We start from the raw sequence: 13,439 nt of genomic DNA, 5'->3' as shown, positions 1-13,439 counted from the left end.
TCCTGTTGAGTTTAGTACCTTATTTTTAAAACCTTTTGAATGATTTGGAAATGGATCCCTCTGAGCATAGCACTTAATTAATGGCTGCTTCGTTTCATGTGAAGGAGGGAAATCGGAGGGAAAATATTAACTAATTCCAAATAGCAATCATAGTGTAAGGTAAGGAGGGGACACCTTCAGAGATGACTTTGGTTTCTGCATATGGGCTTCTCCTGCTAGTCTGTTCATTCAGAATACCTCAAACAAGCCTAAGAAGTGCTGCTGTGCTCTGTGACTTTCATGAGCTGCTTTGCCTAGTCACAGTAATGAGCACATTTAAAGTCTGTCCACATTTATTTCCCACCAGGATGTTCTTCGTTGCATCCCGCGAGGGTCACCTTCCGGAAATTCTCTCCATGATTCATGTCCGCAAGCACACTCCTCTGCCAGCTGTCATTGTTTTGGTAAATCATACAAACAAATGTTCCTGCACAAGAATTCATATTACAGGCTTGCTCTGGAGGATTCGAACAGAATTTGGGCACTGCTTGAGTCTCATTTATTAATGTGTACGTGGGCTTTGGGCAGGGCAGAGGACAGCAAAGAGAGGAATGAGATTTGGGAGTTGTTCTTATTCTATCATCTCCTCCTTGCTATCTTGTCGGTAGCACTTGACTGCCTATCGCTGCAGCCTAATTCATGTCTTATTGCCCTTTATTTCTAAGGACCTGCTAGTGATGAGCTAGTTCCCTTTCAGAGAAACAAATTCCAGTTAAACAAACAAACAAAAACCGGATTCATTTCACTGGAAGTGCAGCTAAACACCAGCATCTGGGAGCACCCTAAAGGCTCGTTATACCACCTTATAGTGAAAAATGCAAACAATTATGCAGTAAGATAATGGAAGGGGAACCCTCAGAAGTGCCGTGTAGCGGTGATTAAAAAATGAGAGAACGTGTGCCTGGGCAATAGTCTGTGAATTGTCTAAGGAAAACCACCAGTATTATAGTGGAAATCCTATTACTGACTTCTAAAATAGAGGCAGAGCTAAATGTTGCCCTTGTGTTTGCATTGCAGACTAATTTGTATGGTAAAATGTTAGGACAAAATGTCAAAAAACCGACCTCAAACCTCAGTTTGCGTAGTGCCAAGAAGATTTCCACTTGCAGTCTTCATAACCATGGGTGTTCAACCCCTCTTTTGGGACCAATGACTGTAATGTATCCGGACAGACCTCTGCGTCTGTGGGGAGTTCTAGCCACAGCAGAAGACGCGTGTGCGTCTATGAGTGTACGCTAGTAAGATCAGATGCTTGTACTGGAATTTAAATCAGTTTTTGCGATAGATGCCTATAAGCTCACTTCTGACGTGCCAGCTGAAATGTTGAATTATATATGTGCACATACAACCGTAGGCTTCCAAATTTTGAAAATTAGGCAACGTGATTATGGTGAAAAGTTTTCATGGAATTCATTTTATATAAGCATTTACTTTGCATTTTATTTCTTTGGGCTGAAGTAGTCATACCTTTTGGTCAAACTGCTTTGACTGTTTTCTGTGGAATGAAATGCATAAAATGTATTAACATATTATTTTTTTCTGAATGTCTTTTTCTGCTATTGCATCTGGTCCTGTTACACCAGTGCATTGATTTCCTTTGAAAAACTCAGTTTCTCATATGAAGATGGCTTTCCTTCAGAGATTGTAATTTTTTTTTCTTACCTTATTGCAACTAGAGTAGGTACAGGACATATTCTGCATCAATAGACTGCATTTTAGCATTTTCCTATTTTATTTTTCCTGCCAAGGTCTACACACTGTAAAAAAGGAAAGAACTCTTGAGGAGAAACTGAGAAAATTAACATGTTCAGTGTTTGAGGATTGTTAAATAAAAAAGCATTTTTAGGAATTAAGAAATCTGTTTATGTATGTATGTCCCGGTATTTGATAGATGTGTGTGTAGCAGCTCCAAGAAATCATGCAGTCTGATTGTAACCCTACTTTATTTTTTTTTTCTTGATAGCTTTCCTTCACTGTCCGTGGCCCTTTGTTGCATTATCGTGCTTAGAACATAACTGAGACTTTAAACTTTTAGGGGCCGAGTCTATATAGAAGAAATCTTGCCCAATATAATTCAGTGGTAAAATTTCCTTTGACCTTTACAGATAAGGAGTTTGCTTAATATCCGTGTGTAAAGAACCAAGCACTTTGTAAGTCATTAGAGGTTGGGAGCTAGAGACCCATATTTGAAATATTGATTGTGCTGGTTCAAATCCATGCTGTCTTCACTGCTTTAAAAAAAAAAAAAAAAAAAGAGAGAGAGAGAGAGGCTGTGAGTCTAGATAACTAATACAAGTTAGTTTTCCTTACATAAAGATTTAGCCCAGCATTTTACTGCATCTGCAGCTGATTTGACCTGTTGCCTTGCTATAAACCTAGAGAGGCCGTCACTGCCAATATCCTTCCTCTTGCTGAACAAGAAGGGCTACAGTGAAGTTGACTCATTCCTTCATCCCTGAAGGCAAGGACTGTGTCACTGCAGGCACAGAGTGTCTCACGCAGGAAGTGCGAACTACCCCACAGAGTTGATCCAAGCTACAAATGTTCTGCTTTTGTCCAGAGATTACCCTGAAATAGATCCCTATAGCCTGCACCAGTCACATAACCCGAGGTGCGACACTAATTCATACATAAGTTTTTGCTGCCTCACAGAAGCCTTGTGTCTCGGAACAGCTTTTTAATGAGGAAATGTATTTATTCCAGTGTCCCCTCTCCTTTTCGCTCTTCAGTAGCCACCTGAGTGACAGCAAAATGCTTCTCTCTGCTTTGAAATGTTTGCACTTGTGATGTGCAATAAGTCTACACCCTGCAAGCCTGAAAGGCATACTGCAAATACAAGCTGGTGGTGACCCGGTGTGCCCAGCCGGCACCCCGTGGGGTGTAGCTACTTCTTACCATGCCCTCTTTGCTGAGTTCTCCTGTCGCAGCCTGGGGGACTATAAGACTTCTTCCTTCCACAAGACACCTACAAACCTCTGCTTTCACATGATCACATGTGACCAAAATGTAACTGCTCTTATCGTTTGCATCAGTGACGAGCGAGTAAAACTGCAGTGGGCTAAGGTATTTGTCCGGTCCTGCGAGAATGGTGCCCAGGATGCTTTGTCTGGGTCACAGGGGACAGATATGTATTGATCACGTGTGGCCGTACAGGACAGATATATACTGATCGAACGTGATCTCGGGGCAGCTAGGTATCGATCACACACCTGATTACATGACAAAGGCAGGCCTGAAGTCTGTGGCCCTCAGGTGTCCCTGCAAAAGGCTGTGCTGTTTGTCCCCATGGAAAAATTTGACATCCCTGCTGTAAAATAATAGAGATCAATCCACTAAAGCCCTCTTATGCTCTGAATTTCTTTTGCAGCATCCTCTCACAATGATAATGTTATTCAACGGGGATCTCTACAGCCTCCTGAATTTCCTCAGTTTTGCCAGGTGGCTTTTTATTGGACTAGTAGTTGCTGGGTTGATTTATCTCAGATATAAACGTCCTGATATGCCTCGTCCTTTCAAGGTAACCTCCGCTTTCTACTCTTTTACATGAATCCTTCTCCCTCCTATGTATTCTGTAGTCAGACAGTAAAAGGAGCATTTTCGGATGTAGAAAGCTAGCCTCTTTTTTTGAGGAAAAACAGGGTGAATAGAAAATAGTCTTTTGCACTCCGGGTGTTTTCCTGCAAGCTCCCCAGTGCTACCCCAGCTGCGTTCCCTGCTGAAAGATAATTCTTGCCTATTCCCTGGTGCTTGGGGGGCAGCAACTGAAGCTGCTGTGCCAAAGTGAAGGTGTTTGCTCAGTTTTGCCTGTCTGTCGCATTGAGGCAGTGTGATGCAAGCTGTGTGAAAATATGTCTAGTCCTGTGTAGTCACATAGGGTTCAGACTGCAAGTATTGGGGTTACATGTGCCATCCTGATTTTCAGCCAGTCGTCTATTTAATGTCTCCTTTGATAAGGCCTGAATGATTTTGCCACCAGAATTCATGTCAAGCATAAGCATTAATATTAAGCATTTATTTCATTGCTTATCCAATATCAAATATACCAATTTTATGTGCAAATAAGTTGTTAGTGCTCTTATTATGATATCTGGGGCTGGCAATGGATTTGCAGACACAGTTATTGTGAACCCAGAAAGAAAATGCTAATAGCCTGGCCTATTGAACAGTAGCTGTTTTGGCCTTGGTTCTGCCATTCTTCTTGCTTATTTTAAGTAACATCTTACAAAGTTGTCCTGTTGTGTATCCAGAAAGATAAAGTCCATCATGAAAAAAAATGGAGGAATCTATCCCTATTTATGTATTGCCAAGAAGGCTATTTTATGAAGAACTAAGAATGTGCGCTGTTGCATTCTTGTAGGTGTATCTGTAAATAAGAAGGTCAACAGCACAACCTATTTTGTTTTGATTTAAAAAAAAGCTTTGACAGTGCACAAAAGAGGAACAGTAATGCTTCAAGGCATGAAAGGAAGAGAATAATCTCCAAGGAATTCTCCGTTACACCAAACATCTCACAAGCCATGCCTGTAGGCGTTTCCTTCAGAGAGGTGCTAACATAGTGATTGTAGTGGTGTTCTTGAAAATTGAGAGAATTAATTTGATATTGTTATTTTTTGTACTTTCAACAGTGACACTAATAATGCTGTCAGTCATACAGTCAGAAAGTGCTTTTTCAACAGCTATCAGTTGCATAATGCTATCAAATATCTTTATCACTAGTCAAATTGGTGTTTAATTTGCTCTCTTCCTGCTAGATTTTGATTTTTACCTTAGGAAGAAAATCAATATGTTCTTAATAGTTTTAAAAGGTGACTTGAGCTCCTGGTTGTGTTTTAAAATGTTTTCTAATAGGTAATTATCAAAGAGGAAATCTTTACTGCGGTTAGTGCAGCTTACTTATCTACTGGGGGATTAGAGAAAGGACTTCCGCAATGTAACTTATTTACAGCCCTTACATTTTAAAGGATGTAAAACTGTAGTGTTTTAGTGTGTAATTAAAAGACTTCTCTGGTACTCATTGTATAGCACTCTGCGTAGCTTGGTTTCTGCAGTCACTGACATTTTGTGTGCATGTTCTAGATACCTATATTTCTCCAAAACTATCCTGTACTGCTGGGTTTTATCCAATTTACGTTTCATGGAACATTAAATGCCGCAGTCATTCAATAACAAGGTCAATGTAAAGTAATGGTTCTTTGTCTGGCTATGTTTCAGGTGCCTCTATTTATTCCAGCGTTGTTTTCCTTCACCTGCCTCTTCATGGTTGCACTGTCACTTTACTCTGATCCAGTGAATACAGGGATTGGATTTGCAATAACCCTGACTGGAGTTCCTGCTTACTACCTCTTTATTGTATGGGACAAGAAGCCAAAGTGGTTCAGAAAGCTCCTAGGTAAGTCCCGGTGGGACTCCTCTCCTTCGTGCAAACTCTGGGGATTTCTCAGGGCTCCCCATGTTGTGAAATCCTTCCAATCGATCCTCTCAGCTGCTCCGAGCTGGGGATGACAATGCAAGTTTCCTTCTGGTACATGCTATAGCATCGCTCCGCCGGTTACAATCAATGTCCACTAACTAAGGAGATACGTTTACAGCAAGCCTATTCTTCAGCTAGTGATTGATTTTAAATGACTGGATGCCTCTCCTCCTCTTCCCTTCTCCCCTCCCTCCCCTTAAAACATCTGATTCCTTTTAAATCACCCACCTCCAAGCCCTGGCCGTTGGCCTACGCTAATAGACACGGGTATTAACACTCCTAGGAGAATCGGTTTGGAAACTTAAACATCACAGTTGTGATGACAGGATGGGTTTGGTGCTCCCTGCTGAGACGATGCATCTATGGACCACTGAGGAGCGTTTGGAATGGGACAGGATCAGGCAGGCTTGGTGTGGGGATATTGTCCTTAGACAAAATGATAGCAAAATATACTGTGCCTGACACACCTCTGTGGAAATTGTTTCTGTGCTTCATGACAAACGACTTCTGCGTGACTTGGCTGTAGTATTTCACACCTGAAATACACTGGGAATCATTTTTATACCATTTCTGAAAGTTTCTGAAAGCATTTGTGGAAGTTCTGATGTGTTGGAGAAGGGTTATTTGGAGCATTTCAATTAGAAAGAAGTCAGTATCATTTATTACAGCTCCCCATTCTTCTCTTTTTTGTTACTCAGCTTGCTAAGTTTCCAAAACAGAAGTAATTTTCAAAACGTGAACCAAGAATATAGGCAAAATATTTGAGGAATGATGGGTAATTTATTAAACAAATCTGAAAGAAAATTTCTTCTGCTGCAAAAGAAAAACTCAACCCATGAAAGTTTTCAACTAAAAATAGTTTATTGGTATAGGTGCCAAATCAAAAATGCATATTGTCTTCTGTGCTTCAGCCTTAAGGGATGATTTAAAATGAGCTGCTCCCAAGAAAAGAACAGGGGTTTTATAGGTATTTTGTTATACTATCATCTTTTATGTGTATTTTCTCTCTCTCTCTATATGTTACATAGTTATGACCTATCTGCTGTAGGATCTATGAGTTTCCCTCTCAATTCATGCTGGGAAGTCCATAGACAATAGGGCATAAAGTATTTACAGAAAAAGATGTTAGTTTAAGGCTAGCACACTCCGGTCATCTGAATTTTATATCCATGAAGTTATAAATTACTTGCAATGTCCTGGGAATGGGTAGAAAGCTCCAGTGCAAATGAAAACAGTTGTATGCAAAAGCACATTCTATTAAATAGTTGGTTTTTTGTCTGTTTATAATTTCTCAGCCTTGACATTTAGGGACTAGGAAATTTTCCCTTATGAAGCCCAGGAGATTTTTGGCATTTTCTGTGAAGTCTCAGAGGTTTTGGAATACAGTTACTTGAATCTCTGGCCACAGGATGCCAGTGTTGAACTACATTGCTTGGGTGAGAGAAAAAATATTCTCTTTAAGGTAGACTGGGTAGATGTGAAGCTTTTTCTGCCAGCTGTGACAATGAAGGTGATTCTTCTAGCTTTTCAGATAACACAAAATTCTCCTCCTAGAAAGAAGGCCTGGTGCCTGTGTAATAATACCTATGGATGGACACAGGGTAGCGGCTCAGAGGGGAAAGCAGCAAGTGCCAGTCAGTGGGTGAAACAGCTTGTTTGCTTTGCAATTATTATTCCCAAAATAACAACAGTAATGATGGAAAACTGATCCTTTGACAGTTTTGGGGTGGAGCAGAGTGGAGATTTACTTGTTAAATAAAAAGATTTTTTTTTTTTTTCATTGGAAGAAGCAATAAACCTTCTGTGTGGAGTCATTAAACTGGCATTATTTTTTGAGTGTTAAGGGAGCTCCATTGTATAGCCTGAGAGCATTTTTCAAAGGTATTGAATGAGGATAAATTCACTTAAGGTACCTCTGTGAGATACAGAAAAGTCAAGTCACTGGGCAGCTGCAAACTTGAAACAATATGCCTTAGATGTACATAGGCATGAAAGAGTAATTCCAGACATGAGGTAAAGGACAACAGGAAAAAATAGGATTGTCGTTTAAAAGGTAGATTTTTGCCAGCTTAACTGGGTAACTTTCTTTGAGAAGATAACTGATTTTTCTAGACAAAGGAGAATGTGATAGATCCAATCTACTTAGACTTCGACAAAGCATTTTGTGTAGTACCACGGGCGAGTCCAAGCCCGTTAGTCTGAACGTAGCACCGTGCTAACAAGGCTGTTCCCAAGCTGCTTCATCTGCGCAGCGCAGTGCACGACCAGGGTGGTGTGGGGCTCTCCTTACCCATTTGCAAAGTCACGTTGTTGGGGAACTTGACTCGTTCAGCTACCCAGATGTGCTTTGGAGATGAGAGATGACCGCTGCTCGGAAACCCTATAGGGAACATGGGCTACTTAAGTAAAGGACAGCATTGGTGCAAAACCACATGGGTACAGGCCAGCCCCATGTGAGATTAGACTGGATATTCAGAATAGGTTTTGTAAGGATCAGAGAAGAGGGATGTTGAACAGCTAGAATGAGTAGTGGGATAAAAGACCCAGCCTGGAGATGAATACGTTTATGAGGGGAGTTTCAGGCTGGTTACAGTAGCAGAGCACTCGAATGGATTACCCAAGAAATCCTCTCCAAGGCTGAACGTCTTTGCTTTGCACATTTTGACTGACCTTAATGGCATTTGCATTACCCATTCTCTTTACCAAATTACTGTATTGAACAAAAGGTAACTTTACAGTTTGTGGGGTTAATAGGGTCTGGGTGGTATTTTGCAGTAAGAATAATATTTTGTTCTCTCCTTTTCCAACAAAATTTTGCTGTAGCACCAGATGTGCTGGGACAAATAATTTCCAGCTAGTACAGGCTTCATTTGACCTCCGCTTTCTTGCTTTTTGTAGAACTAATGTGAAAATGAAAAAAAGTCAAGCCTAGCAAATCCTACAAAGAAGATCAATGTGTAAAATTATGGGGCACCAGCATGAGAATGCTCCTATTTGGACTTCCTCAGCCGAAAACCCAACCTTAGACTCAGATTTAAAACATCTATTTCTTTACAGTGGATTGAATTGCAAGGAACTTAAAAGTTGAATCCTGCTTTCCTCATAGCCTGAGCCCATGCTGGAGAAGAGATCTGTTTCTATAACAATATGTCTTTTTCAGGGTTATTTACAAACATGAGAGGGTGATACTTGCTCACTCAGGTCGTAGTGTTATACTCTCAGTTTGCTTCTCTTTGTCGAGTTTGTGGTGTTGGGATGTGCAGGAAATCATGTCAGCATTTTGCTGTCACAGATTTTGTGTCCAGTCTTGCACATATGCAGTAAATTACTGCTTGCTTTCCTCACCCAAGCTTTATGTGGTGCTCGTGTAGATACCAGGTCTGGGTTTTTTATAAAGCTTGTCCCCGGGACCTATTTCGGGCGAATTCTCCTCTTGAAAGGGAAAATTAGGGTTTAAAGTTGCAGGGTTGGGGTGGGGGGGAGTAAGTTGTCTTTACTGTCATGGTATGTTAAGTTATCTTGTTACGAATATGAATCTAGTCCTGTAACTCCTGGTACTGCTCAGAGCAGACAATATAGAGATGCTGACTGGAGACAGATTGGAACATTTTTTTGGGGGAAAATACTCCTTACACTCTCTTATCCTGAGTATATTGCAACCAAAAAACCTCAAGCAAGCACCCCAGCCCCCCCCCCCAAGTTGTCTGATTGCTCCTCCGTGGCTGCATCCCAGCGCAGAGCCAAACTACCCCGTGGAAATGGAAAAGTGTCAGCTGTCTCCCGCCACAGCGAGGGCAAGGTCTTGCTGCAGGTGCCTCTGTCAGGTTTGTCGAACAGGATATTAAAATCACAGCCAGCTCTCGAGATGCCCAGGCTTTCCCTCTGCTGCTGTGCCCTTTTCCACGAGCTGTTACACCATAGCTCAGCTTGACAGAAAGCCTGTTTTATTTCTTATTCCTTTGCTCAGCTTCAAACCTGGAAGGGGTGGGAGGGCAGGGGCAAAGCTGTGCTGGCTTTCTGCTGCTGGCTTTCCTCCTGCCCTTCACCCTGGCCATGCTTAGCCCAGCTCCGAAGTCCCCGCTGCAGGTAGGGGAGGGAGAGGGGAGGAAAATGCAGTCCCTGCTGACTCTCAGCCTCTCTGACCCCATCAGTTTATATTGTAAGGGTAACCTGGCTTTGCACTGAACCGGTGACCTCCAGAGAGAAGAGCAAAAGACGGTAGAGTCTGCCTTAGGAGAGCAGGAAAGTAGTTTCAGTTTGTATCTTCTGTGAGTTGCACTCTTTTACCCTCCTTGCTTTACGCTGGTGTAAATGCCGACATGTCATGCTAGACAAGGAAAATCAGAACTTTCTCTTACAACAACTTCCGCTTGTTTAAAATGGGTTACTAAAAAAAAAGTGGCAAGTGAAAGGAGTGTTAAGAAAATGCTCTTTTACTATTCTATATTTATTTATGAATCAGTACTCTAAAAAGAAAACCACCAAAACCACCAGAAGGAAATAAATGTCCAGAGAAACAAAAAGACAGCGTGAAGCTGCTTTGGATGTGTGACATTCTTAGACCTGTGAAGCTTTGTAATCATTGTTTCCTTTTATTTTAATTTTTTTTCTTTTTTTTTGCTTAGGCAGATCTCGGCACAGCTGAATTAACTTGTTTGAACCCTTTCAGACTTTTATTTCAACATTGCAACTTCGTTAAAACTAAGCAGTTGTGCAGAGTAGTCCTGCTTTAAGATAGCCTTTAAATGTATGCAGACCTTTATTGAACAAGTTTATATGTCCATACCCTTCCGTTATTATTTTATATGCATAGCCTTGGATCAGAGGCAAAGAAAACATAGTAAAAAAGGAAAAAAAAAAAAGAATCAGACATTTAAATGATATATGCATCTGGTATATCAGACCACTGTGAACTGTATGTGCAAGTAGGCTGTATAGCAGCTAAAATGATTTTCCTGGCTGCTTCTGCCTTCTCCATCCCCACCAAAATTTCCCATGTGCATGCTTTTATCTTTGCAGACAGGGTAACTGTAACACTGCAAATCCTCTTGGAAGTTGTCCCACCAGAGGAAGACCAGAAATCCTGATCTTCATGTACAGCTTTTGGCTTGGTGTTTCATTTCAACCTGAGGAAGAGGGTAGGGACGTTTCTTCCTCTACCTAACATTCTGCAGACTGGAGGAACAAGTCACAGCTGAGATGGATACCGAGCAAGTCAGCTACCAGAACTGTATTTTATGATGTTGCAAATTTTTTTTAATTGTGGTTCGTTTATATGTAGAAAGCAAGAACTCGTGCTATGAGGGAACTCATCTCTTCACTATTTCTTTTGTTACAGTGTCATATTTTAACAAACTGTATGTTCATTAAACTAGGATTTTGGTTGCATTGTCACTGAAAATAGGTTTAAGCAATGTGTGAGTAATAGTCAGGTGTACTGTGAAGAATGCATCCTGCTTGCTGTCCCTGAAGAACCCAACTCTCACCAGAAGGGGCGAGGTAAAGCTCTGCTGAGTTTCACTTACTAATGTTTTTCCCGTCACTCCATTTGGCAGCCCGATGTGACTTCTTTTGCCTCACTGGGAGCACCAGCACACTGATGCAGAAGCACAGCAGTTTCTTCATTCCAGAGTTTTTATACTATAGCTGATGGGAGCATCTTCTGAGAATTAATATTTCTGCCAGTGGGCTAGGAAGATTTTAGCCTGGGGGCGGTAATTTCATACCTGTTAAAGTTTCTAGCAGTCTGGAAATGATTGCTGTTTTTACAATTGTTTCTTTGTCTACATATGTATAGGAAATACAGCAACTGAGTAATCATCTTCAAATGAGTCAAAACATTTGAATGCGACCCTCCGTTGCTGTATTAATATTTTCTCTATGGAAGCATATGGATTGCAGCTATCAGTCAGGGAAACCTGATTTTAAAGTTTTATATCATTGTTGGTGGGCAGAAATGAGTAATAGTCACTGGTGGGAATACTGTATAGACATGGCAATAAATACAATACCTTTTTTTGAATAAGGTATAAGGCAAGCTACAACAGATTTGTTGATTGGAGTAGGGTATGCGCCTAATCTGTGGGCTTTTCATTCAAGCATACTCTAATTAACTGGGCCTTGAGACACCAAGGAAGAGGTGCTCTGCCAATGTCGTCATCTTCATGGTTGTATCTCAGCAGAAACAGAGAAAGGCCATAAAAACTGATAGAATCAAATGCAATTCATCTTCAGAATGATGTTTGAGCTGAGATTTGGCTCAAATATGAGCTGAAGTTTTGCCCTTTTTTTTAAGATAGTTGTAGATAAAGAATTTTTTTAATGCTTAGAAATTCAATTTTTTATTGTTAGTCGAAGACTACTCAACCTTAAGATTAAGGTTTGTTATGACTTTGTTAAGAATATAATGCTTAAATATTGAATGCACTACTTTTTGAGCTGTTTGCTATCAGCAAGTCATATGTTTCATGAAAACTTTTATGGAACTAAGCAACATTAAACTTCCTAAATTGGGAGAAAAGCACAACTAGTAGCCAGACCACTACAGTAAAGGGAGACTGTGTGTTGTATATGTGTTGTATATATCCAGAATATTTACCATTTTAAGGGTGTACAGTAAAATGTCTTAAATTTATACATGTGTTTCTTTCTTGTATTTCTATGGTGGAGTTTCATAGAAGTAGGGAAATGGGAGTAACTAATTATGTAGAAGAGCAGTAATTTAAGACACAGAAAACATTCTGCAAACAATTTTTTCTTTAAATGTTTTCTCTTTACATTAACTTAAAGTATTATTTGAAACTCTTTTAGGCAAACATTTTGAGAGAGATTTTTATGTTGACAGTGCATGTGTGTAATTACTATTTACATTTGGGTCAGAATTCTACTTTTGGGGCCATCTCCTGCCATCCCAGGTCACCAGGGTTTGGCCCGTGTCATCGTGGAGCATCTTCAGAGTACACAAACTGCATTTCTCTCTGATAAAAATAAACTGCCTGATGCCCTCCAGGAGAGCACCCAACGTACTCCTCCACTAATGGATGCTAAGTGCGTGGGATCCCACCAGAGTTAGTCCAAAGCAAAACCTCCTGAACATTGATAGTGTGGATGCCAGGTTTTCAGCACCAACTGTTTCATTCCATGTATTCACTCCTATTGTGCCACATTACTTGAGAGTTTAAATGTGGGCAGTGTTAACTTGTACAAATAAATGGGCTCTGTAAATATAATTGAACGTTGCTTTATTTTCCCGTCGTGCACTATAAAGTTTAGAAATGTTTCTGAAGCCTGATTCAATGACCACATTTTACTAAGCTTATTTAATATAAGGGGTTAATTTGTCCCAAGGGAAATCCTATGATTCTTTGATTGTGAAGTTGTATATTTTCAGAAAAAAAAAAATTACCTGCAAAATCAAAACCTATTTTTTTTTTTGAAAATACATGGGGATTCTAATTTTAGGTTCAGTTTCTTTAGCACATACAATCACAACACAAAATATTGTAATTGGGTTTCCACTGCATTATAGAAGTCAGTATTAAGGACTTTTATTACACCTGGAAGTGAAGCATGTCCCCACATATGGAGGAAAAACACTTTACAAATATTTTTTTAAAGCATTGAGTTATTTTTTGAGACTTTTTAAAGTATTGTCTTCAGAGCCGAAAAGGAAATTCTTCTAAAATAAAGAATAAACTTTATATGTAATTTTTCTTATTAGAGCCTGAGGTGGTCAGGCCAATGACCACCAAAGACTACTTCTGTGGCGATTAGCGATCCTTAATTTTTTTATTTGTTTTTCTCCTTGCCCTTTGCACTTTTATCAACTGGACTTTGTCAAAACATCTCTGTCCTTTTGTTTAGGTGGGTGCTGCTGGTTTTCATCTTTGAATTTGTTGCCCTTCTGGGGTATAGGCAGCAGTGTCACCAA

At 40.2% G+C, this 13,439-nt stretch overlaps 1 protein-coding gene across 2 annotated transcripts in view; it reads left to right on the top strand.

The window, feature by feature from the left end:
- Positions 1-12,738, top strand: part of SLC7A11 (solute carrier family 7 member 11) — a 61,711-nt gene extending 48,973 nt beyond the window's left edge. The window contains exons 9-12 of one of the 2 annotated variants that reach the window (XM_009924569.2): positions 347-443; positions 3,407-3,556; positions 5,251-5,428; positions 10,529-12,738. In XM_009924569.2, the coding sequence (XP_009922871.1) occupies positions 347-443; positions 3,407-3,556; positions 5,251-5,428; positions 10,529-10,596 (493 nt within the window). In that variant the 3' untranslated portion in view covers positions 10,597-12,738. Of the gene's footprint in view, positions 1-346; positions 444-3,406; positions 3,557-5,250; positions 5,429-10,528 lie in introns of those variants that run through there. The other variant, XM_069779308.1, reaches the window with a different exon arrangement.
- The last annotated feature ends 701 nt before the right edge of the window (positions 12,739-13,439 follow it).

This window comes from Haliaeetus albicilla, chromosome 1 (genome assembly GCF_947461875.1).
Source record: "Haliaeetus albicilla chromosome 1, bHalAlb1.1, whole genome shotgun sequence".
NCBI lineage: Eukaryota > Metazoa > Chordata > Aves > Accipitriformes > Accipitridae > Haliaeetus > Haliaeetus albicilla.
Note: the sequence above shows the minus strand (reverse complement) of the source record. Positions and strands in the feature narration are given on the sequence as shown.